The following is a 25,767-nucleotide window of genomic DNA, read 5'->3' as shown; positions in this document are numbered from 1 at the left end:
ATAATCTTTATATGACTTGAGAAAATAATCTTGAGTAGGTTTAAGTATAAATTGTCTTTAATATGTTTCAGGATTCACCCAGCTGATCCTACCACAGGAATTAGATTCTTTTCTAAAGTAGTAACTAAAACAGTATCTTGCAGTTTTATATCAGAATCAAGCATATTGCCATTTGAATATAAGTTGGAAGAAAATCCCATTCTAACCCACTCTATTCAATGAACAGAACCAGAGAATCTGAAAGTTGGAAGTGCTTTGGGTGCCTTTTAATTGAAAACACACCTGACTAGATATCTCCTGCATAATATCTGTAACATGTGGTGATTCAGCCTTCCCTTTAAGACTCCTAGTTGGAGGCAGCCCATCTTGTTTTTTTAATGGTTTGAAATGTTAGGAAATTGATTCCATGTGTTCCTTTTACATGACAGCCCTTTAAAATATTCCAATATAATTTTCCTATTGTCCCTAAGTGTTCTTTACTCAAGATTAAAAGTTCCTCTTTCCTTCAGTTGATCCTCATTTGCTGTGGACTTCAGTCCCATTCACTATATTGCTGTCTTTCTTGGGACTCTCTCTAGCTTCTCAATATCCTCGAATAGTACACTATTTGAGATGTGTTCTGACTAGGGCAGAATCTTCCTACTATCACCTCTCTTATTCTGGACACTGAGTCTGCCAAGGCATTCTAAGATTGTAGTAACTTTTTACCATGATACAATTTTGATTCATATTGAGCTCATAGTCCCTTAAAATCTTCATGTCTTTTACATATGAAGTTTTCTAATGATACTTTCTCCATGTTATACTTGTAAAGTTATTTTTAAGGGCATGAAGGGGATTTACATTTATCTCTATTAAATGTGGTCTTTTAGAATTTGATCTATTATTCAAGCCTGTCAGCATCCTTTGGAATGTTGTTTCTGAACTCACTTCCTCTTGACTTCAAGGTCAGTGCTTTATCTACTATACCACCTACTTGCCCTTCTGTCATGTAGGCTCTATTATTATCTCCATTTTACATTTGAGGAAACTAAAGCAGGTAGAGTTGAAGTGACTTACTTAAGATTATTCAGCTAATTAGGTATCTGAGGTTGGATTTGAATTTAGGTATTCCTAACTCCAAGCCCAGCTCTCTATCCATTGCACCATATAGCTGCCTTTCCTTTCAAGTGTTTCTTTGAAAAAAAACAATGACAGTTTGGATGACATAACAACACATGTAATAGTAACTGCCAAATACATTAATGGCAAAATCTGTAATTTCCTTGTTATAGGGATCTCAGAGTGAAGAAATCACTTATTCCAATGTAGATCAGCAAGGACTCTGCTACATATCAAACCATATCATATCATCATCATCATTATCATCATCATCATGAAATAGCTTACATTTACATATTACTTTGCATGCATATAGATTTGTAGTCAGTTTTCACAATAACTCTGCAAGGTAGTTAGAGCATGTTTGGTTAACCTAATTTTGTTGATGAGAAAACTGATACAGATATTAAAGGATTTGCTTAAATTTTACACATCAAGGTACTTATGAAACTCTGAATCAAATCAATGTGTTTTATTAAATGAGGTCCTATTCTCTTTCTACTGAATTGATACATTTCCATTATTTGAGTATACATAAGTACTGCATTAAATGTACTGAGATCACCTCATAGGTATTCAAACTACCTAGCTTTTAATCCCAACCCTGTCACGAATTTTACTGTGTGATCTTGGGAAAGTCCTTTAATCTTGAAGTAGACCTCTACAGTACTTGGTAATTCCAAAATTCTCAGATTTTATTTTCATCTAGTCATAAACATCTTATATTACTGAAGAAATCTTGAGGAGAATATATTATCTCTCTTAGGCTGAGAAAACTGAAGAAATAAACACATTCTTAGTTGTTTCATATACTTGTAAACCTTCTGACAATTCTAAGAAACATGTTCCAGATAATTATATTGTGGAGGACTACAAGTGTGCCACTATTTATAGAATTCATAATCTAGGGGAAAATTTTTGAACAGAAAACAAAATTTTAATGATGACATCAAGGACACAGTTGTTCCCTGGGAGGAAAAAGATAATAGAACTACATCATATGAAAAAGACAGCTGGTTGCAGAAAGAGTGATTGACAGATCACTAATAACTTGGTTTAAAAAGAAAGAACATCTGCATGACAAGCTGTGGTTAAAAAAAAGGTATATTTTGGATTAAGTAGTATGAGCAAGAGTAAGAAGACAGATGTTTCCCTACAAAATTGCAACCCAAATAAAATCAAAGAATATTTGTCTATATTTGCATATCTCTATTTCTTTTTTTTTTAAACAACAACCAAAGAGGGAAAAAAAACCTGAAAAAATAGTCTAAAGTAATTTATATACACACATACATTCTTAAAGCTTTGGGCATTCATTGGCTTAGGTGGTACATTCTGGAGGTTGAATTATGTGTATAGTGTACTATGCTTAGAGTCAAAAAGACCTTAGTTCAAATACATCTTCATATACTTGTTAGCTCTATGACCATAGGCAAGTAACTTAACCTAACTGTACCTCATTTTCTTGATTTGAAAGATAAGGGAGTTGGGCCCAATGACCTGCAAGGTCCTCCCCACCTCTAAATCTACTATCCTATAACCTTCTAGATGATTTCATAAACATGAATGAATGAAATTTACTTTTCTATTCATTTATTCACTCATGCATGCTTCTAAAAGACCTCAAAGGACATCCATATTTAAATAAAAACCTCTACAAAGGGTACTGAGACTGCTTGTACAAGCCACAAATAAAAATATTTTTCACTGCATCATATTCACACCTTAAACTCAAAAGAAGGGAATGCCACTCTCTTAATAGGCAGTTGTATTGCTTAAGAATTCTCTCTGTCAGAGATGGGAAGAGGTAGTCTTGATGATCCCTCTGTGTTAGGGTTTTAACCCCCTGTGGAAGATAAACAAAAATATCTGTTTTTTACCTTTCTTTTAAAATCTTAAGAGATGGAGTTCCCATAATTCTCACTTCAGCTTGTGCCCTTCACTGGTACTTGACAAGTGAAAAAAAAATGCATTAACCATTTGCATTGTTTTATCTAAATTGTACCCAAGCAATTTGCTTACTCGATATTCTCCTCTCATCTAATAAGTTGATAGTTGTGGGGTGTTTTTTGTCATATAATATTCATTCACATAATTTAAGTTCCCCTTTCTTCTCTTTAACCTCTCCCAGATTCCATATCCATACACAGATATTTTTAGGATGCCAACCTCAGTCTGTCTGTCTGATGTCAAAACAACAAGATGAAAAGCAAGGTTAATCTAATGGTCAATGTTATACCGTGTTTCCCCGATAATAAGACCTATCCCGAAAATAAGCCCTCCCCTTACTGTGTAAGATTCCTCTAAAATAAGCCCTCCCCCGAAAATAAGCCCTATTGAGATTGCTACTGTAGTGAAGGTGATTCCACGCTACATTACGGTACCCTCTGTATGCACCGTTCCTTCCCCTCCCCCCCACCACGCTGCGCTCCGAGCTGCATCCAATCAGAGCTGCAGCAGTGAGCACGTCATCCTGTTCTTCCCCAGTGATTTGCTTATTGAATAAAGGTACATTTTTTTGTTCACGTTTACCTGTTTATTAAAATTGCTGTCAATGTTCATTAAAATAAGCCCTCCCCTGAAAATAAGCCCTCTGGTGTTTTTCTGTCCAAAAAAAATAATAAGACAGTGTCTTATTATCGGGGAAACACGGTATGAAGGGGAAAGTACAAATTATTCTCTCATTCTATCTATATTATGGTGGGCAAGTCACTTAACTTACATAGGTCTCAGGTTCCTTGATTATAAAATGAAGAGGTTGGAATAGATGACCTCTGAGGTCCCTTCCAGCTATAAATCAGTTATCCTATGACTGATTTTTTTAGAATTTCAAAAATTGTGAATTTTTACATTCTTAATGCTGAGAGTTTAAATCTTATTTAATCTATGTCCCCAACATTAATTCAGAATAACCAGTTGTTAGGAATGTTGATGTGTGGGGATTCCTATTTAGCTTGTCTTCCAATATCTTATGAATCTTCAGTCCCCTGGTCTAGTTAGCATTTTTTTCTAACTTTGACCCTCTTCTATTTCAAGCTCAGAAAGTTTAGGTAAATCATACACAGGGCTTTGTGAATATCAGGAATGTTAATACAGAAGAGAAAACAAGATAATTGAGCTAGACTTTCACTATTTATTATCCATATGAACATGGGTAAACTGATTCCCTTCTCTAGGCCTCAGTTTTCACATTTGATTTTGATTAAAGAGTTTATAATTAGATACTTTGAACAAAAAAATGCAATGATTCCTTTTTTTTTTACTGTTTAGTTGGTTTAGCACATTTAAATAAAATAGGATTTAAATCAAATAGTTACATTTTCCCCACTAAGTTATAAATTCAAAAGCTGAAGGGCCAAATAAATGATTTAATTCAACTCCCCTCATATTATGAGGGGAGGTAACTAAGAAATAGGGAGGTTAAATGACATACCAGAAGCCACAAAGGTAGTAAGGATCAAAGAAAGAATTTGAACCCAAGTTTTTTGACTCTTGAATCTTTGCCAAGAGAAACCCAAAAGGGGGTCACAAAGAATTGGACATGCCTGAAATGATTGAACAACAGCAGCACAAAATTTCTGACTCCAGAGCCAGTGTTCTTTGCACTGTGCCATTTGTTACTCACCTAACATGTCAAAGGCACTGTGCTAGATCCTTGGGATAAAAAACACAAAAATGAGTCTTTGTCCTCAAGGGTCTTGCATTTCTTTGGTTTTGAACCAGACATTTGTTTCTGACCTAGCCATGGAAAATTAGCACTATGACCATTGTACCTTTCCCTATTTCTATATTTTCCATTTGTAAAATGAATATTTCACTTTTTAGTAGTTCTAATATATATATATATATAAAATATATTTAGGTTATCATGTATATGTTGAATCATATTTATATTCACTTTGCTTAAAAATTATAATGAAGTGTAATTAGTAAGTTTAAAATAAAACACTGAGGCCATTCCCATACCTATGCAAATTATCTTTTCCTACCATTCTGATTAAAAAATAGGTACTTTTTTCAATCACCTTACATGCATAGTAGCAATGTAGAAGATGTTTTTTTTTTCTTTGAACATTAGAATAATTTTCATGACTTTGGAGAAGTTTTCTAAGTTGATGTTCCAACAGGCATCCTTGATGGTTTTGTGGAAATGGGAATATACTTCTAGGAACAATGAAAGAAAGAGCAAATAGCCCATGCAAGACCTATGCCAAATTTTAAACAGTACTTTTAAAAAAATTGTCCAAATTTACATCCTGAGTGGGGGAGAAATATGTGAAAGTATAAGACTGTCTTCTGAAATCGCCCACAAAATATTGCTTCACATAAAAACAATATACAGCTTTAGGTGAAGGCAAGCCTAAATCTTCCTTTCAGTCATCTATTTCTTTGTGTTTAACAGCTTATATTCTCTCACTCATTATAATGATTTATTTATTGAATTTCTATTGTGGAGGGAATTGCTCGATTCAGAGCCCTGTATCAAAAAGAATATGGCATGTGGCTATTTTAGGGACCCTAATACTTTCACAGGGGAAGAACTATATTCCTTTTCTCCAAAGTCATGAGATCTCTGAAGGAAAGGGCCTGAGGACAATAAACTGTCTAAGCTCAAAGTTGGTACTGACAATTCAGTCCCTCTTTAGAACTAAGTGGAGAATAAGCACCACTAAATTCAGGTCCCCTTTCTATATGTAAGTGCCCATATGTAAGTAAAAACAAAACAAAGCAACAAAAATGGGGCAATGTGAGGCAAAGGTGTGGAGTTCAGCCGTGACTGGTTGGGAAGTCTTGCAGGTAAATTTGCTATGATACACTGACAAGTCCTAATTTACTAGCTGATGGCTACAAATTAAAATTGCTTTAGCAAGTGATTTTATACAGATTTCATGAAGGGAAAAATAATCTGCAAGAAACTGAAGTAGTATGTAACAAATTTACTGATCAGTAAGTTATCAAACATTTAGAGAAAAGTAATGCTGAGGAAATGAAGGGAAAGGCTCTGTTTCCTTTAATAATTACCAAAAAGAGCATGCCATTTATTTCTCTGTCTCTTCCCTCCTTTAGATAATATTCTTCATTTGGTTTCTATACTTACTATGGATTATTTAGATTTTGCACTTGGTAATTGATATCTTTGGAATAATGAAATGAACACTGGATATCAAGTCTGGGGAATCTGTGTTCAAATTCCACCTGGACCACTCACTCTTTATCTCTCAAAAAAAAAATACATACAGACACATGACCAAAGGCAAGTCATTGTAGCATTTAAGTCTCCTCTCCCACATATATAAATTAAAGGATCTGGAACAGATGATTGCTAAGGTTGCTTCTAGCTCTAAGTTCTAAGAATTTACATTTTCTTTTTTCTATTTACTGTTTCTTTCCCCTTCAAGGTTTTGATCTAGTAAAATGTGAAGATCCAGGAATTCCAAATTATGGCTATAAGATCCGAGATGGAGGGCATTTTACTGACACTATTGTCCAGTACAGCTGTAATCCTGGGTATGCGATGCACGGTAGTAGCACCATGACCTGCCTGAGTGGAGACCGGAGAGTGTGGGACAAGCCTTTGCCTTCTTGCATTGGTAATGTTGAATAGGTCATACAGAAATGACTATGCAACACTGTTAACCTCTAATTCTAGTAACAAGTGTGTTTAGTCATGTCTCTGAACTTTTGGAAAGAAGGGATATATTTTTGCTCATCCCTTCTCTCCCCTGCTTGGGAAATACTCTGGCTCAGGTGAAACTTCATTTCTCATAAAATTTGGAAGTTCTTTGCAGCCTTTCCCTTTTCCTTATTTGAATTGTAGATTTTTCAAACATGGAAACAGTACTTTCTAAAGCTACCATAATGAGATGTTTAATATACATATGCTTATTGGGACCCAATCATTGCATTATTTTCATATCTTCTGACTTTATGTCAGAAATTGGTACTTTCCCAGTTGATAATATGAAGGGGTTTCAGGGAATGATGAGGCTAAGGAAATAGGGAAAGAGTTCTTACAGGGTTCTAAAATGGTAAAATGATATTTTTTCAATTTTTTCTCAAAATGTTAACGCAGAAAAAGCGCAGTAGAACTACCCAAAACAGGGTTACATACTGAAATGCTTTTTTTTTTTTCTCCTCAGCTGAATGTGGTGGTCAAATCCATGCTGCCACATCTGGACGCATTTTGTCTCCAGGTTACCCAGCACCTTATGATAATAATCTTCATTGCACGTGGATCATAGAGGCAGACCCAGGGAAGACCATCAGGTAGTCATTTTATTGTGCATTATGCTGTTTTGGAGAATGTAGGCTCTGTGTTCTATGCATGAAGAAAAAAGAGGGAAGTCACATAAAATTAGGCAATTATCTTTCAGCTGTGATTTATGTCCACCTGCTCTAAAGACTGCCCATGATGGAGTTTCTGTACTTCTCTTTGACTCATCTTCTCATTTGGATATACTTTTGGAAATCTTGAATTAAAATGTACTTAATAGACTTACCCAGAATACATGTTTATAGGTATATTAAAATGATGGCACAAGAGAAATCCATCCCTGAGCTACAGATAAAAAGAAAATAATTAAACTGTATAAAATTGGTAGAAGAAAGAACAAAGTAATTATTCTATTTCTAATGAGAATCTGAATTGATTCTAAGTGAACTTTTTTAACTTTATGAAAAAATGTCAAATAAAACCTTAAATAACTCATATTAATGCCTCACCATATTTTTAAGTTTAAAGTTGAGTACAAAAGTGAATTATGATTATTTTGATGGCCTCTAAGTGAATATGAAAAAAAAATCAATAAACAGGGAAAATAGGATGGAGTGAAAAGGTATATATATTTTATTTCCATTTCATCACTCTCTTCTCTTGTGAAGTTCACCCTTCCTGATGCTTATCTGGCTTTTTTTGGGAGGGGGGGGAGTGTCAAGTAATGGTGTAAGAGAGTGCTGGATTTGGAATCAGATAACTAAGATTTGACTCTATTTCTTAGCATCAGGTGACCTTGTCCAGCTCACTTTCCATTTCTGGGCCTCTCTATCTTCCCCTGTCAAATAAATAGGCTAGACAAAAAGTATCTAAGGTCCCTTCAGTCTCTAAAACCTATAATCTAACTGTCAATTTCTAGCCCTTCAAAAAAAAACCCTTCATCTATTAATATCTAGCAATCTAGAAATAGCAAAGGGGATGCAGTAGATAGAGCGCTGGGCCTGAAGTCAGGAAGAAGAGAGTTCAAATCTGATCTCAGGCACTTACTAGCTGTATGACCCTGGGCAAGTCATTTAACTTTTATTTGCCTCAGTTTCTTTATCTGTAAAATGAGAATAACAATAGCACTTCTCTCCCAGGGATGTTTTGAGAAACAAATGAGATACTAATTGTAAAGAGCTTAGCACAGTACTTGGGACATAGTAAACATTATATAAATGTTAGCTATCGTTATCACTGTAGAATTAGTAGTAGCAGACGTTATAAAAATCCATCGTAACCATGTGAACAGAACAATTATTGATTATTGCAAAATAACCAGTGAATGATAATAAAGGGAAAAATATTTTCATCTGCCATTTTCTTAAAGTGAAGTGAGATTTAAAAACAAATGAATGTGGAGGCATAACTTCAAATGATAAGCATTTGAGTGACAGAATGTTTTTGAGCACATAGTATGAAAATCAGTGGCCTTCATTAATCATATTTGTATCCCCAACTTCTAGCTGAGTGATGAACATAATAGTCAGCATTTAATAAGTGCTTGCTGATTGAGTACTTGAAAGTAAATAATACTTCTCCAACTTTAGACAAAGAATCTCAGTATTTCTTAAATGTAGTATATTATAAATGTAACATTATTCTTATTATCAATTACATGGGCTGTTCTCAAGATCTTAGTGCAGTTTTAAGTTATTAAAGCTTTAAATAGACCTGCATTAGGTATATTTAATTGTTTTAAGCTAAGAAAGCTTAAAACTGCACCAAGCCTTTGCTCACATTCTTTTGGGGCTAGTTGTTAAAAAAATAATTTTTAATCTCTTAAGTAACACAAATCTTGAGAATTTGTATTTTATTTTATGATTAAAATATGATATGCTTATATATGCACATATAAATGCATGGGGTTATGTCTAGAACATGAATAGCAAAATAAATAACTATAAATCTGGATGTCTCTAAGGGTACTATTTAGAAAACAGAGATAGCCAGACTTAGTTATTCATATATGATGTTTTAAAGAGGAAAAGGCCCACAAATTAACATAGATTTGAAGAAGTCACTAAATGAGCATTCCCAACAGAGTTTTAGAAAAACAATGGCTATTCTTTCCCTTTACCTGTAAGTGGGTTGCAATAAAAGTCACATTTCAAATTAAAATAAGACAAAATGAACCCTTCCTGCTTTCAAACTAAATTCATTTTCTGGTTCGCAGTTCTTAGAGCTATAAACTTTCATCTTGTTCTCCTTACTATCAGTAAAGTAAGCAAACTGAGTTTAGAGGATTGGCAAAAATGTCTCAATATGGCAACTGAACAGTTTATTGCTATAACACAAACATATGCTAGCAAGTTGTTTGGTGTTTAGAGAAAATGTAATGATATAAATTGTGGGGAATCTGAACATCAGGATATATAGGAAAACCAATGCTGTAATACAATTGTGTGGAGCAAAATTAGGGATTCCATTGTAGTATTCAATGAAAGCTTTCTATCTTTCTGCCTTTTTTTTTTATAGCTTTCTTCCCTTTCTATTATCTTATTTCTGTTATCTTCTATAAAATTTTTATATGCCTGGGTTGTTGGATACATGACTAAAAAGGAATGAAGCTTTTGACAATTCTTCAGCAAGCCTAGTTTGTTAAATGCATTCACTGATTCTCTTGGGTTTTAGTTCTATTGACTATTGTTTATTTCCAAAAGGTTATTAAAAGTGCTTTACTTCTTTAATGTAAAAATACATTGCTATAGGTGATTTGGGCCTGGAGGAGGTCTGTAATTTAAACATGTACATTAGGAAGTAGCTTACCTGAGTTGAATTTAATTAAAAGTTTAATCATAAGAGTTTATTGTAAATGTATCCACATTGAGTTCTTTGTAAACATTTCTGTAGGAGACCCAGTATATTTCATTGCTGAGCACAGCTATAATTTATATAATAAAGGTAATGGTAATATAAACATCTCTCAACAAGCGGCATTAAAGGCTGTGTTTTACATAAATTTTATGTGTATGTTGTTCCCTAGTTTTAATTGCTTTTCTGTAAGTGTAATTGTCTGGAAAGCTATCTTTGAAAGTGCTTCTTTTCTTTAATCTCATATAAGAAGATGTTTGAACAATGGACTTTATGTAAAATTGAAAGATTTTTTCAGAATAATAATTATAATAACTAGTGTTTATATAGTACTTTAAGGTTTGCAAAGCACTTTACATCTGTTGTACACTTGATCCTCAAAATGATCCTGTCAGGTAAGTACTATAATTAACACCATTTCACAGTTTAGGGAACTGAAGCACAGGAACAATACATGATTTGTCACACAACTAAATCTGTATTAGGGTAGGATTTGTAACTGAGATTTTCCCAACTCTAATCCAGTACTCTATCCATTATACCATCTTCAGAATTAGAATTATGTCCCTTCCAATGTATTAAGTTCATAGGATTTTGAACTGGAAATAAACTTAAAGATCATCTAACCCAACCCCCACATTTTATAGGGAAGGAAACTGAGGCCTTGAAGACATCAAGATGTGTTAAAGATTGCATAGGAAGCAAGGGACAGAGCCATCATGCCAACCTAGGTCCTCTGCCCCCATTCAATACTCTTTCCATTATCTCATCCTGGCTATTCTGATGACAGTACTTGGCTTCACCAAAATAATGAAGGAAATGGACTCTGTGTTTGACTTTCCCGGGTTTCTATTTTTATTCCTTTGTCTCATTCATTTCCTTAGCAGTTCTTACCCACCATTTTCAGGATTTAATGTTATATTTGTTTTCTCTTATCAGTGGAAGAAAGTTAATAAACTTTCTTCAACCTCTTATGGCTAGTTTTCATTCTTTCTTCCCCTGCCTCCCAGAATACCCTTCATTAACAACACAATACATTGAACTTCTAGAAGGAATTTGGCCCCATAGCAGACCTGACATTGACTACTGGAACAGAGCTCTCCATATATTTCAATGATAGCTGTTTTCTGCAGGATATGTCACAACTTAGTACTATGTTCTCTCTATAAATGAGGTATTCAGTTTCCATTTGGTTCCATAAAACTATGCAATAATTGATTGTTATGTAGGTTTGTTATTTTTAAAAATATTCTTGACATTAAATTGACAATTTTGAAAGCGCTGTCTGTGTGAAGAGGAGATAATGATAAATTTATGTTGTCACAATTTCTATTTTTCTAGGTTTCTTCAACTATGCTAGAGAGGTAGTATTATATTAAAAGAAATGTCCCATGTTTATGAATAATAAGAAATATTTTAATTAAAAAAGTATGGTTTATTTTTAATTTTCAGGATGTGCATCATTTTCTAAATTCAGTTATATTACTATTTATGCATAAGACATAATAAGTGAAAGTGCTAGAAAACAGAAAATTCCCAAACCATAGATTTTCTTTGCTAAACTCTTTTACATGTTTATGTCATAGCCCTCAGGGCTACAGATCAGGGATAAAAATCAACTGGTGCAACTGAATTTTTTGTTTCTTAAGGCATAGCAAGTCTTAAACTGCCATTAGTCAATCAAATTTAAGCATGTAATATTGTTATAGAAAAGGATGTTTGGATTATAACACATTCTTGCCTATATATTGGTATTTCAAATGTATTTTCTTTTTGGTTTTGTAAGTGAATTAACAGAAATAGATACAATAACTGATCTGATCTCACAGATACAAAATGCATTTCTGAGTGGGAAATCATATCTTAGACATTATTTTTTCATGTTATATATGCTACCATCTAGTGGGGAACTGAGAAAACACTGATAGCCTATTGAATTGCAGGTTTTTTCAGTCTTCCTTTGCTTTCATCACAATGAGAAACTCTTCCTTAGTCTGTGCTGTGGCATATTCATGCTTTGTAATGACTAGTTCTGAAAGATAGGAGCTTTTAAGATCTAAAAGGAGGTTGGTTTAAACTCTTAAATTTATAATACATTAATGTTTTCTATTTTTCCTCTTCTTTCACAGTCTCCATTTCATTGTTTTTGACACTGAAATGGCTCATGACATACTCAAGGTTTGGGATGGTCCCATAGATAGCAACATTTTCCTAAAAGAATGGAGTGGATCTGCTCTGCCTGAGGACATCCATAGCACCTTCAACTCACTGACCCTTCAGTTTGACAGTGACTTTTTCATCAGCAAGTCAGGATTTTCTATTCAGTTCTCAAGTAGGTAGAACTTAACACTTTTCTTTAAATCTGAATTAGATTGGGAGGGGAAAAAAGCCTTCCTTTTCTTTCTTTTTAATGTTGCATTAAACAGATTGTCCTGAGAGCAAATAATTGGAGCTTTTAAGACATTAGGTCTGCCTGATAGATTCTGGTCACTGGCAGAGAAGTACCTATAATTCACCTCAGTAATTATAAGATCATAAATGTTCTTCTTAATTTGTGGGTATCAGAATCTAGATCTGAGTCCTTGGCCACAGATGAGAATCTAGTACTAGGAAAAATTGTTAAATATTAAAGATTAGTCTTTGGCACTTCTTTCTGTACTCAGCCTGCCCAAATCCCAAATCTTTCACAGGTACTGTTTTGTTTCATTAGAATTGTATTCTCTGATCTGAAGCTCACACACTGCCCTTTGATATTTAAACAATTAAATTTTTTTTTCATCTTGCCCACCTTAAGATTTATGTATTTAATTTCTCATTGGCTTAGGGTTCAACATGTGAATAATGAATAACCTAATAAATAATCTTCATTTATATTAGATACCGCATTCATTTCAATGATGAGTTTCTAGTAATTACTCAAATGGTAGGAATTTCGGGAGAACAAAGGATATAATTTTCCTTGTATATCTTTCAATATTCCTGGAATACTACTACTGATCTTCCTCAACGTTCAGATCTGGTCGTATTATTTTCCCAACTCAATAAATTCCAATGGCTCTTTATCATGTCTAGAATAAAATATATAATCCTTGTGTTCAAAGCCCTTATAATTTGGCCCTCTACCATCTTTCCAATCTTCTTACACCTTATTCCCTCACAAATTCTGTAATATAGTGACAACAACTTCCCTGCTATTTCTCCTACAAGACACTGTATCTCCCAACTTAGGGTATTTTCCCCTTCCTCCTTCCCATGCCTAGAATTCTTTCCTTCCTCATCTTAGTTTCCTGTCATCCTTGACTTCCTTCAGGTCCCAAATAAAACCCTATCTCCTGCAGGAATCCTTTCCTGACCTTATTTCTAGTGTTTTCTCTCTGTTCATTTTCTCCAGTTTATCCTATATAAACCTTGTTTGTAACATAGTTGATTAGATGGTGTCTCCTCCAGTAAAGTGTGAGCTCCTTGAGAGCAGGGACAGTTTATTTGTTTTTTTTTTTTCCTTTTTTTGTATCTCCAATACTTAGCATAGTACCTGCTACATAGGAGGAACATAATGAATATTTGCTGACTGAGAGTCAGGAAGACCTTAGTCAAAAATCCTTTCTCAGACCCTTACTAGCTGTGTGACTCTGGGCAAACCATTTTAAATCTCTTAGCCTCAGTTTCCTCAGTTGCAAAACTTTTTTTCAGTTGTGTCCAACTTTTTGCAATACAATTTGGGGATTTTTTTTAGCAAAGATACTGGAGTGGTTTGCTCTTCCCTTCTCCAGCTCATTTTATAGATGAGGAAACTGAGGCAAAGAAGGTTAAGTGACTTGCCCAGGGTCACATAACTATTAAGTGTCTTAGGCCAGATTTGAACTCATAAAGGTGAGTCTTCCTGATTCCAAGTCTAGTGCTCTAACCACTGCACTGGCTGCCCTAATAATCTGCTAAAAGGGGATAATAATAGCATTTATCTCATAGGACTTTTTTGTCAGGCTTAGATGAGATAATACAAATATGTCATTTTGAAAATTTTAAATCACTATAAAATTCTAACTTTTTAATCACCAGACAATGAATTCTTATTTAAATAACAAATTGAATTTACATTTACACATAGTCTAAATCTGACACGTTACTTGTGAGCTGTTCTTGTGATAATATATGGAACTTACTCTAGGCTCTTAAGATCCATGATGTTTTGGAAAGTTAATAATAAAAATTAAGTGATATTCTTTATACCTGTACCTTCTGGTTTTGTAGAGCGAAATTTAAAAGGTCATCTGGGGAAATAGAAGAGAAGAAAATCTCTCCCCACATCTTTCCTTGATTCTTTGTCAAAACTGGAATTATGTCCAGTTTTAGCAAAAACTAAGCTTCACTTAGACCCACAAAAAAGCTGACATTGGCATTTGCCTACATATTTGCATGATCAAGAAGGAAAGTTTAAAATGGCCTAACTCTTTAGCTACAAAAGAAATTACAGATATTTGGGTAGATATGTCAGTGGAGAGGCCAGTGTAAATTTGTGAAAATATGTACTCCATCTCCAATACCTGGTATGAGGGTACAACCAATCTTTTCTGAGTAGCTAACATTTTCACTTGTTGGTGTTGCATTTTCAGTCATGGCCAACTCTTCATGACCCCATTTGGAGTTTTCTTGGTAAAGATACTGGAGTGGTTTGCTATTTCCCTCTCCACCTAATTTTACAGATGAGAAAACTAAAACAAACAGGGTTAAGTGATTTACTCAGAGTAACACAGCTAGTGAGTGTTTGAGGCCAGATTTTAACTCAGAAAGATGAATCTTCATGATTTCAGGCCTGACACTCTATCCACTGTACCACTTAGGAGTCCTGACATTCCCATACCCACTCATTTTTATGCATTCCATTCAACATCAAGAGACATTAGGGAAAACTCCAACCTGTCTCTGTATTACTTAGAGATCCACTGCCCCTGTCCCCTAGATCTTTCCCTTTATGTCCTACCTACTGGGATGTGTTCTCCCTTTGGGGCACATATCTTTGGACTCTAACCACAAGAGATTTGCATTATGGAGTTGACAGCAAAAACATGACTTGAGTTTATTTAATCATACTCATAGAACAAAAAGGAAATTACATATGCATAACAAACAAAAATATGCACATACTCTAATGGGGTAGACATTTAAATAACCATATGAAAACAAGATATATATATATGTATATATATATATAACATGTATATATACACATACATGTATGATAAATTGAGATACCCAACAGAGGAAAGTCACTAGAATTAAGGAGCATTAGGAAAGGCTTATGTATATGTGTATACATATGCAGACATATAGATATACATACATATAAACTACAATGTGAATCCCAAACCAACAGTTTCTCAGTTACTTAGACCAAGATGCTGTCTTAGCCACTACCAACAGGAACCAGCAAATGTACCCAGTGCTCATTTTTGCATAAAAGATTGAAGTCCAATCAGACCAAGGGACCTAACTTGTGCTTTGAAAGAAGATAGGATTCTCAGAGAAGCAGGTATTAAATGAATACATTCAAGAATTAGGCGACCACCTGTGTGAAGACACTAGGATGGGAGAAGAAATTTCAAATGTGTCAGACAGCTAGTAGGCTGGTGTGCCTGGCATGGTAAGTGAATGAAAGGAATTAAAACGAATCAAGGCTGGAAGAGTAAGTGGGAGCTAGATTGTAGAGGCTGCCATGCTGAAAATTTTCTATTTTATCCTACCATACATACAAAATTAATCTATTTTCTCCTTTAAAAATATATTCATTTTACTAGTGTTATAAACAGCATAAATGATTGATAGCAGAAAGAGAAGGCCAGCATCAGAATTGGAACAACTTGGGCCCAAGACCCACCACTGACATATACTAGCTGAGGGACTTGGGGCAAGTCACTTAAAATCTCATTGTCCTCAGAAACGTTAAAAATAGAAATTGTATAACGTGCTCATCTGCAATAATAAAGGGAGTTTCCTCAATAGAAGCTTCCTATACCAATGAAATCACAGGTCCTTGTGTGTGTGTGTGTGTGTGTGTGTGTGTGTGTGTGTGTGTGTGTGTGTTTAGAGATTGACTTCATGGCACAGAGAGCTCCCAGTGAGGAAATCCTTTCTGAATCTCTTGACCAATAAATATTGGCTACTTCTCTAAACTACAGTTTGCCTGAGGATACTAAGAAGTTAAGTTACCTGGGTCATACAGACAGAATGTGTCACCCATGAAATCTGAACCCAGGTTTCTTTGATTCTTAGGCTCTCTATCCATTACCTCATGCTTCCTCTCTTATAATGTCTATTCCTTTTAAAATTTAAAAAAAAAGTAAAAAGATGTACTTAGGGTGGATCAATAGCATTGTGGCAAAAACAGCTTTAGATGTTGATTATCTTTAAATGGTTCCTGACCCCAATGCCTTTGCTAAAGGTAATAGTACATAGAGGGAAAGTTTGTTGTTTATTGTGAGGGAAAATATGATTGTGTTTTCATAGAGATTATACATCTTTCCTCCTAGAAAGCTGTTTTATGTTCTATCTCTTTTTGTTCTGAAGGCTTTCCCTTTATTGAATCAGGGAATCACAAATTTCCAAAGGCTATTTTCTTCTTATGTGACTTTGGACAAATCACTTAACTTCTCCAGCCCTCAGCTTCCTAATTGAAAGAATGAGAAGGGATGGATTTGATGGTTTCTACAGTCCTTTCTAGGTCATACTCTCTAATCTTTAGTAAAGGGTTGCATGTGGTGGAGTGGGGAAGTAGGTGCAGTTATATGTAGAAGATGATAACCAATAAGCAAAAACTTCAGCTCTATGATAAAACTAATGAGAATTCTACCCCATTTAATCCTTACCCTTTCATTACTCCATCTTTTTCATGTAGCTAACCAAATGTAGAGTTCTTCACCATACTAGAGGCTAATCTAGTTTCTAACAAGTAGAAATACAAGAAATTATAATAGAATTCTTTATTCCTGGAATTATGGAATCCCCCATCATCAAAATGACAATGAGATCAATCATATAACTCATTTGCAAGAAGATCATACGTTTATTCTTTTCTAGTAAAATTTGAAGCAGAAGAAATATATATATGGAGAGAGACATATGTATATACATATATATGGAGAGAGACATATAGGTATTGATATATAAGGAAGATAAGGCTAAAGTTCACAAGAGAAGAAATGTGTACGTGGCTACATGAAGGAGAAATACAAATAGACAGAAGTATCGGCTACAATTTACAAGGAAAATGGGATACAGAAGCAAAGTAGTTTTTACAGTCTCATTGAACTGGTTTTACTGGAGTGTATCTATCGAAACTCCTGGTTAGACAGAGAGAACAAGAAAATCTACAAAAGGCCAGCTCTTAGAAAGATTGAAAGCTGAAAGTGATAGAGACAGAGTTCAAGAGGCGGACATAGAAAGAAAATGCTGCCTATCAGAAACTCAAAGAAGGTGAACTTATCCCTATTCTTCAATCTTGCCTTCAGGAAATTAAAAAAAAAAGAGGAAAAAAAAGTGAGAACAACCCTATTTCAAGTTCCTTACTAAGTTAATAAGTAGAACCAAAAAAATGCAAGGAAATTATGATTTTACTTGGTTTCCACTTAGCAGGTTTAAGAGTTAAACAGATTAAATAGCATAATTCCTTTGGGGGTCTGGTCCTTCCTGTATTTGGCTTCCTATTGTGTGAGGATTTTATTTTATTCTGGTGGAGGGGTGCAGGATGGGGTGGAGGGATCTATATTATGTATCTGTCTGTGTCTGTCTATCTATCTGTCTCTCTGTTATGTATCTTTATCTAATATATCTGTGTTATTCACTCTTTATGGGTATTCCTGTTTCGAGAAAGTGGTGCTTACCTAGAAGTAGAGTATCAGAACTTTTCCTTTGCGTTTGGGATATGCAAATGGTTTTGGTACCTACTTTTTTTTTTTCCTCCTGTGCCTCAGCTGTGGTAAAGAAAAGATATATACCCTATCCTACAGAAATCAATACTTCCACCCAAATCTCTACCTATATGCATCATTAATTATAGTGAATTGTTATTATATATAATATAATAATTATTGTTATATATAATATAATAATAATAATTATTATAATTATATAAGTTAACTTATTATTAATCATACCAGGCAAGGATTTGGAAGCTATGTTTTTCTTCTTTTTAGAAGGGGAAACACATTCATTCATAACTACTAACAAAAGTGGTAATCAATTGGGGAACAAATAATAAGAAAACAACTGTCTGTAACAGAGAAAAGACTCAATCAATCAATAAACATGTTTAAGCTCCATCTTTCATGTGACAAAAAACCAGAAAGATATCGTCCATTGACTTAGCAGGCATATGCTTCCTGGACTGAATGGAGGCGAGGGAAAGCCAGATTCCTTCTGACTGCTTTGCATTTGACTAGCAGACACATCAGTTCTCAGCCCAGTGAAAGAGCTACTCTTCAGTCTCTGACTTCTATCCTCAGTAATAGAGCATTCAGGGTTGTGGTTGAAGGGGACATTGGAGAAGTCTCTCACCAATCAAGAATTACTTGTTCAGCTTCCTTTCTTGTGGTGTAAGCCAACAAGATGAAAGATCTTCCCTTTCTATTATAGTTTCTATCAGAAGCCTCCAAAAGCAGTACCAGAAAGTCAAGTTCAAAGAGAGTACCAAACTGCTGAACCCTGGGATAGCCTCTGCTTGAGTTTTCCATATGCATAACAGAGTTCACAATGTGGATGTGATATAAATAAAACCTGTCTTTTCTGCTCGATTTAATGTTGGTTTTTTTTTTCCCTGAAATACAAGCTACATAAAATATCATAGTATTCCCCAGCTTTAACAAGGTAAGGAGGGATTAGTAAGGTTTGTCCAATATGTCTCTTTCTGGTCTTGTTGGGGTTTAGAGACATTTATTTTTTTTTAAATATATGCAAGTTAGCTAGCTATGTGAAAGGTAGAACAATTAAGTTATTTGTGTTCCTGGGAAGAAGAAAATATGGGACATTTGTGGACTGTGTTCTGCCTGATGTTGTCTGGGGATTGTTGTTTGATATTGAATAGTTTTTGTGGGGCTTGGTTTCCTTCAAATCTGGGTGGGGTTGGCTGCAGATTTGTACATTTATTCAGTATATATTCATGATCATCAAGGGCTTCAATAATTAGGCCTATGTTTAACAGATTGACTGCCCCTTTTAAGAATGAAAATCATTGTGGCTATCAGAGGAAGCATGCTATTTTCTTTATGAGGTTACCGTGCCAGTCTTTCCTACTCCTAGATGCTTAGATCAAATTCAGCATTCAGTTGGGCTCCTTCAGGGCCATGATTATGTTTTCATTTTGTTTTTCATGGACGCTCCAGATGGCAGTGCCAGGTATTTGTATTTTTTTATATTCCTATCCTATTTCATGGTATAATAGTTTCTTTTTATTTTAATTTTGGGGAATAAGAGTCATGAAGCTATCATTGAATAAGACATATTTTCTATCAAATGTTGTTATTTGTGCATATGTCCCATCTCCTTAATAAAATGAAAGCCACTGCAGTAGTATATAATACACCAATCAGCCCCCCATCCAAGCTCCCTATCTTTCTCAGTGCCTGGCATAATGTTCTAAACACAGAAGGCAATTAAAAACTGTTTGTTGATTTTGAATGGTTTTATGATTTGGTGATTATTCTAATATCCCATTTGATGGGCATTGTTTTATTTTTAATAACTCCTTTTTCATCAGAGGCTTAGGACATTGTGAAGAAAAATTAAGAAATTAATTCGCCCTTGATTTACGTTTCTTCTAGTCTTGGTCTGTTATAATGACCTAATAGCTAGGTCCCTCTTAGTTCAAATAATGAATCCAGTAAAGTAGTTGCATTATTTGAAGTTATAATTATGTGTAAAATATAGTAATTGGTTCCAGTCTAATTGTACATTAAATGTAAATTCAAATAATGCAGCTACTTCACCATATTCATTTTTCATACTAATTAAGATCTGGCTTTATATTTTTAAAAATTTACTTTAGTAAAATTTTGCCTCTTCAAAAGAAGAAAGATTATCTTTGCTTTGTAAAGAACTGTACCTCCCTTTTTCCCGTTTAGCAAGAGGATGTTGTCTACTTTAAAACAGATTTTATTATTAGTAATTACCATTAATGTTACTTTTATTATTTTTAGTTCAATCACAAAAATCCCACTTTTTTTTATGAGCAATCAGGGTTAAGTAACTTGCTCAAGGTTACACGGCCAGTTATTTCTGGGTGTGGTGCTAAGTGTCGGAGCCCAGATTCAATTCCCAGGTCATCCCGACACTGGAGTGGTGCTCTTACTTGCTGAGCTACCTGGTCGCCCCTAAGCAATTGGGGTTAAGTAACTTGCTCAAGGTTACATGGCCAGGTGTTTCTGGGTGGGTGCTAAGTGTCGGAGCCTGGATTCGATACCCAGGTCTTCCTGACACTGGAGCTGGTGCTCTTACTCACTGTGCTACCTGGCTGTCCCAAAAATCCCACTTTTTAACCAGATTGGTTGTATAGGGTATATTTTTAAGCCATAACAATTCATAAATACCATCTATCAAGTTAGTAAAATAATTATCCACACTCAAAATCCAAGTTCTTTGTCTGACTTTGAGGCACTGCGTCTGTGTCACGTGGGGCTAGGGCAATCTCCCATATCCAGGGATGAAGTCAGAACTGAAGTTAGTTTTAGGGATCCCAGTTCTAATGAAAGGAGTTACACTTTCTGTTCTCATACTTATTGGCTCATTAAATCCCTTGCCCCATCACCCCCAGAGACAATTTTACTAACTGTTCATATCTAGAGCCACCCCAAAAAGAAGGAATAAGGAAGAAATGGTGCTCAATGTGCAATATAAATAAGGTTTGAGATGTCATTTATTCATACAAACACATAAAATGCAAAACATAAAGATTCGCAAGTGTGGATTAATAAAATGAAATTGTGTAACTTAAAATTCCTGTTATTATCTGTAGGGACAATATTTAAAATGCATGAGTACACAAAGCAGATTGTGATGTTACTGATAAGACATTTAATATTTCACATTGGATCTTCATATTTTCTCTACTCCAAACATAAACCTTCACTGAATCTTGTGCTTATCCATTTCAGCAGTCAATATTCCTGCATCTGCTAAAACTAATTCTTCCTCTGTCTATTACAGCCAGCTACTCGTACCATTGGACTCATTACTGTCTTTGAACTTCTCTGATACTAGATACATAAACTTTTAGAACTGTGTCCAGTCACCTATTCAAAAAAGTTAATGGGAAAAAAGCAGCTAGGGGACAAGGCATCTGGTCTGTGTTCCATATAACAAGGAGGGTATAGGAAATGACCCCTGAACACACTTGATTTGCTGAATTATTGTTTCCTTATAGGTGCAACAATATGCCTTATTATTGAACAACTCCTAATAGTTGCATCATTTTATAATTAATTGGAGTCAGAAGCTTGTGTTGAAAGCATTTTTAGAATGCTTTAGAGTTTCAAAGCATTTTATAAATATTTTATCCTCATATTAACCCTAGGAGGTGGGTACTCTTCCATTTCATTGCCATTAGTTCATTCCTCTTTGTGACCGGTAAATTCACATTAGAAAATTAAATTAAAGTTAGCTTTGAGATTGCCCATAGAAGTCCTTCATAATCTGGTTGTTAGTAATTGAGAAAGGAAAAAATGCATTTTATCCATGCTGGTATTCTACTTGCTTGAAACATTTTAAGCACAAATTATTCATTCCTTACATAGTATTTTTTTCAATTTGAATTATAAGATGAATTATTCTTCTGAAAATAATGAGGAAGAAGGGAAAAATACTTACTGAAAGTCTAATAAAAATGGTAAGTATTTGATTGTCAACCAATGCTTTGTCAAAATAAGGTTTTTTAAAAATAAATACTATTTGTATTAGCTTTGACTGATGTAATCTTCTATGGTAGAAATGTTTATTTTTTATTGTAACAGGGCATCCTTAACTAGAAGAATGTAAATTGTGAAGACTCATAAGACATTTAGACCCCATTAAAGGTCCATTGTCTTGCCAGCTCAACACAACATGTAGAACATGAGGACATGAACTGACTAGTATAATTATGTTAATTGTAATCAGCCCAACACTTTTCATTAAGACAATTACCATTTAATCATGCATTAAAAAAAAAGAGAGAAAATGGAGTTCAGCATACAAAACTGACCTTTATTCTGGGGGTTAAATACACTTATGCTACATGTTACATATCAAGATTGTCAAGTAGTGCATTTCCTTGGAAGGAAGGGATAGAGGTTTAAAAAAATAGTATAGTGTTTTGTTTTGTTTTATCTTATAAACTCAGAATATTTTTGGTAGTCCTGGACTTTAAGAATTAATGCCACTTTTAAAGCAAATCAATATCCTGACAGTAATGCAACATCTATATCCACTATTATTATTATTTTACTTTATTGAATTATAGGGTTATGTTTTTAGCAAAAGAATATCGTGGGCAAAATAGGGGGATGTGCTTGATGAAACCAAGGCTTTTAGGGAAATGTCAGAACTGCCAGCTGCCAGACAGAGTGGCCAGGAAGTAAAAGAAGGAACTAGGATGCCTAGTGTCTTTAGTGGAGTAGTTCTGAGCCATAAAATTGGTACCTTCTGGCTCAAAACAATTTGATCAGTTTCTGAGTCCCCTCAGAAGGGTTAGGGGGTGAGCCAATGCAGCTGGGAAGGCAGCAATGGCTGGTGGGGAAAGGGCTGCCAGCTGGCCAGGATTGTAAGAGATAGGTCAGGTACAGCTGTGTCCAGAAACTGGGAGGGGGAAAAGGAGTGAAGGGAAATAAGGAAGCCATTGTTTCACTTTTAAATAGGTTTTATACTCCTAGAAGCATACCCTTCTCATAAAATAGCCTTCAGAACCCAGTTTATTATAATCACATTTAAACTGTGAAAAAATGATTAAGGAACATGACTTTGATTTAAATCTAAATTAAATGCAACAGGTCCTAATTTTGCAAACACTTATTTTTGTAGAAATATGAATTTATAAAATAATTTAATATAGTTGTTAACCTCAAACAAATACATTTTCAAATAGCTTGGTTCAGTGAAACCTGGAGGCAAGAGAGAATCAGTTTAAATCTGGGCTTGGTAAATTATGAGAGGCAGTTTGCTATAGGAGGAGAACAGAAAACTTGGAATAAGATTTGAGCACTGGTTCTGACTCTGCCCCTGTGCCCTGCCCTCCCTTTTTCTCTAAAATTAAAGTTTAATTTCACAAGGAAATAATGAATGTCTGAATTACATGAAAGACATCATTGAGAGAATTGTAACCTACAGCCTGGCACTTGAGAAATTGTAGTGATTTGCCTTCTTAAAAAGTCAGAGGCTCCAGGAGTAGCCCTGGCTAACTCTATCCACAGGCCTGCCTGTGGTTTTCCATGACATATTGGGAAAATATACTCCAATAAGATACATTCCATGTGATTTGGTTCAATACTGGATCAGGAGAGAAACTGGGTTAACAGCTATATTTTGGCCCATAGTATTGAAAGTACATTAATTTGTCTTTATAGTACTTAGTAAACAAATGAGGTTCTAAAAGCAGGCATATAGGTCATTTTCTCCTAGCTTTCTTATTTGTACAATGAAATAATTGGACTAGATATCTGAGTTCCTTTCCAGATCTAAATCATGATCCCTAATTTCCTTCCCATGTTTCCAGTTCCCTCATTGGCAAAAGGATGGAACTGAGTCAGATAATGTCTTCCATTCGAATAGTGTAAATACTATCACATATATTTTCTTATTTGATTCTTAAAATCTTCTGGGATAGATAAGGGAGGTATAATTATCCCCATAGTGTGTGTGTGTGTGTGTGTGTGTGTGTTTGCATTCATTCTTATAGTATATATACTGTAGTATATATGTATATATTATAACGTATATATATATGCATGTGTGTATGTGTATGTGTGTATAATCATTCCTATGTATAGATGAAGAAACTAAGCCTTAACAACTTGTTCAAGGGAGGATAACCAGTAAGATGACACCAGATTAATTGATCTTTTTCCAATTCTTTGAATTATGGTTATTTGATATCTGTTTGCTGTAAACAAGCAAACACCAGGCAAAATTAATTACCTTCTCTATACCTGACATGTTATCTATACATTTGCTCAGTTGAAATAGATGCCCTCTAGCACAGCTAAGTAACACAATAGAGTACAGGGCATGGAATCAGAAAGACGAAGTCAAATCCCACCTCAGACACTTACCACCTGTGTGACCCTAGGCAAGACACTTAATCTCTATTTGCCTTAGTTTCCTCAATTGTAAAATAAGGATAATAACAGCACTACCTTTTTTGTAAGGATTGAATGAAACATTTGTGAAATTCTTGGAAAGTGCTTGCCATATAGCAGTTGCTTAATAGGTGCTTGCTTGTTCCCTCCCCCTCTCCCTTCCTTCCTTCTTTCCTTTCTTCCTTCCTTTTCTAAATCTGTGATCTGACATAAACAGGGCCAGTTAAATAAGGATGAACTATTCTAAAAATTCACTAATTAAAAAGATTTTTTATTCTGAGTGATAGTAGCAAGTGAGGTCAGAAGGATATCAAGACTTGTTTTTCTTAATAGTAGAGAAATTAATTAGTTTCTAAGGCTTCTGTTTTGGAGAGCAATTAAAGGGAAAAGTGTTTTACTTGTGGGTAGTTGGAGACTGAATTTGCCATACTCCTTACCAAATCGAGGTCTTCTCTCTCCACATCTAGTTGTTGTTGTTTTTCTGCTATACCAGGCTGCCTATTCTCAATAATAGCTACTCAGGTGAAGAGTATGAAATAGGAAAATTAATTTTTCATTTTTAATATCTAGTTTTGCTTACATTGCTTCTTTCTATGACCAATAAGACTTAATAGAAAATAGTGAAAATGTTTTATCAATGATTATAGGTACAAAAAATAAACAATACTCTTGGTTATTTAAAATATATGATTTGCCTATTACATAAAAATATACTGGATAGTAAATTTTAAATTACATACAACTATGATATGAAAAGGGCTACATAGATATTTCTATAGTGACACAAGAAAAGAGGCAGGGCCTTTGATAGTATACTGCTGACCGGAATGTAGACTATACCCCCTTCAAATATTGACCCTAAAAGGCAGGCTTAATTTCTAAGTACCTTTTGTATGAGCATCTATTAAAAATGACAAATCACATTCCCCTACCAATGTTGATCTTTTTTAAAAAATTATTTTATTTTTCATTTTCAACATTCATTTTCATAAAGTTTTAAATTTTTTCTACCTCCTCTCCCCTTCCCCAAGATTGTCTGCAATCTGATGTAGGCTTTACGTATAAATTCTTATTAAACATATTTTTGCATTAGTCATGTTGCATAGAAGAATCTGAATGGGAGGAACTACAAAAAAGAAAAAACAAAAAGAGAGCAAATAGTATGCTTCCATCTGTATTCACACTCCTTATTTCTTTCTCTAGATGTGGATGGCATTTTCCATCATGAGACTTTTGGAGTTGTCTTAGGTCTTTGCATTGCTGAGAGGAACTAAGTCTATCAAAGTC

At 34.6% G+C, this 25,767-nt stretch overlaps 1 protein-coding gene across 1 annotated transcript in view; it reads left to right on the top strand.

Moving 5' to 3' along the window:
• CSMD1 (CUB and Sushi multiple domains 1) overlaps positions 1-25,767 on the top strand; it is a 2,654,573-nt gene that overhangs the window by 2,150,359 nt on the left and 478,447 nt on the right. The window contains exons 24-26 of the mRNA XM_069065406.1: positions 6,501-6,692; positions 7,242-7,368; positions 12,298-12,500. Of these exons, the coding sequence (XP_068921507.1) occupies positions 6,501-6,692; positions 7,242-7,368; positions 12,298-12,500 (522 nt within the window). The remainder of the gene's footprint in view (positions 1-6,500; positions 6,693-7,241; positions 7,369-12,297; positions 12,501-25,767) is intronic.

The sequence above is a fragment of the Petaurus breviceps genome, unplaced genomic scaffold (assembly GCF_028583685.1).
Source record: "Petaurus breviceps papuanus isolate PSGF00001 unplaced genomic scaffold, PetGlider_PUasm1.0 90686, whole genome shotgun sequence".
Lineage (NCBI taxonomy): Eukaryota > Metazoa > Chordata > Mammalia > Diprotodontia > Petauridae > Petaurus > Petaurus breviceps.
The sequence above is the reverse complement of the archived record's forward strand: the minus strand, read 5'-3'. Positions and strand labels throughout refer to the sequence as shown.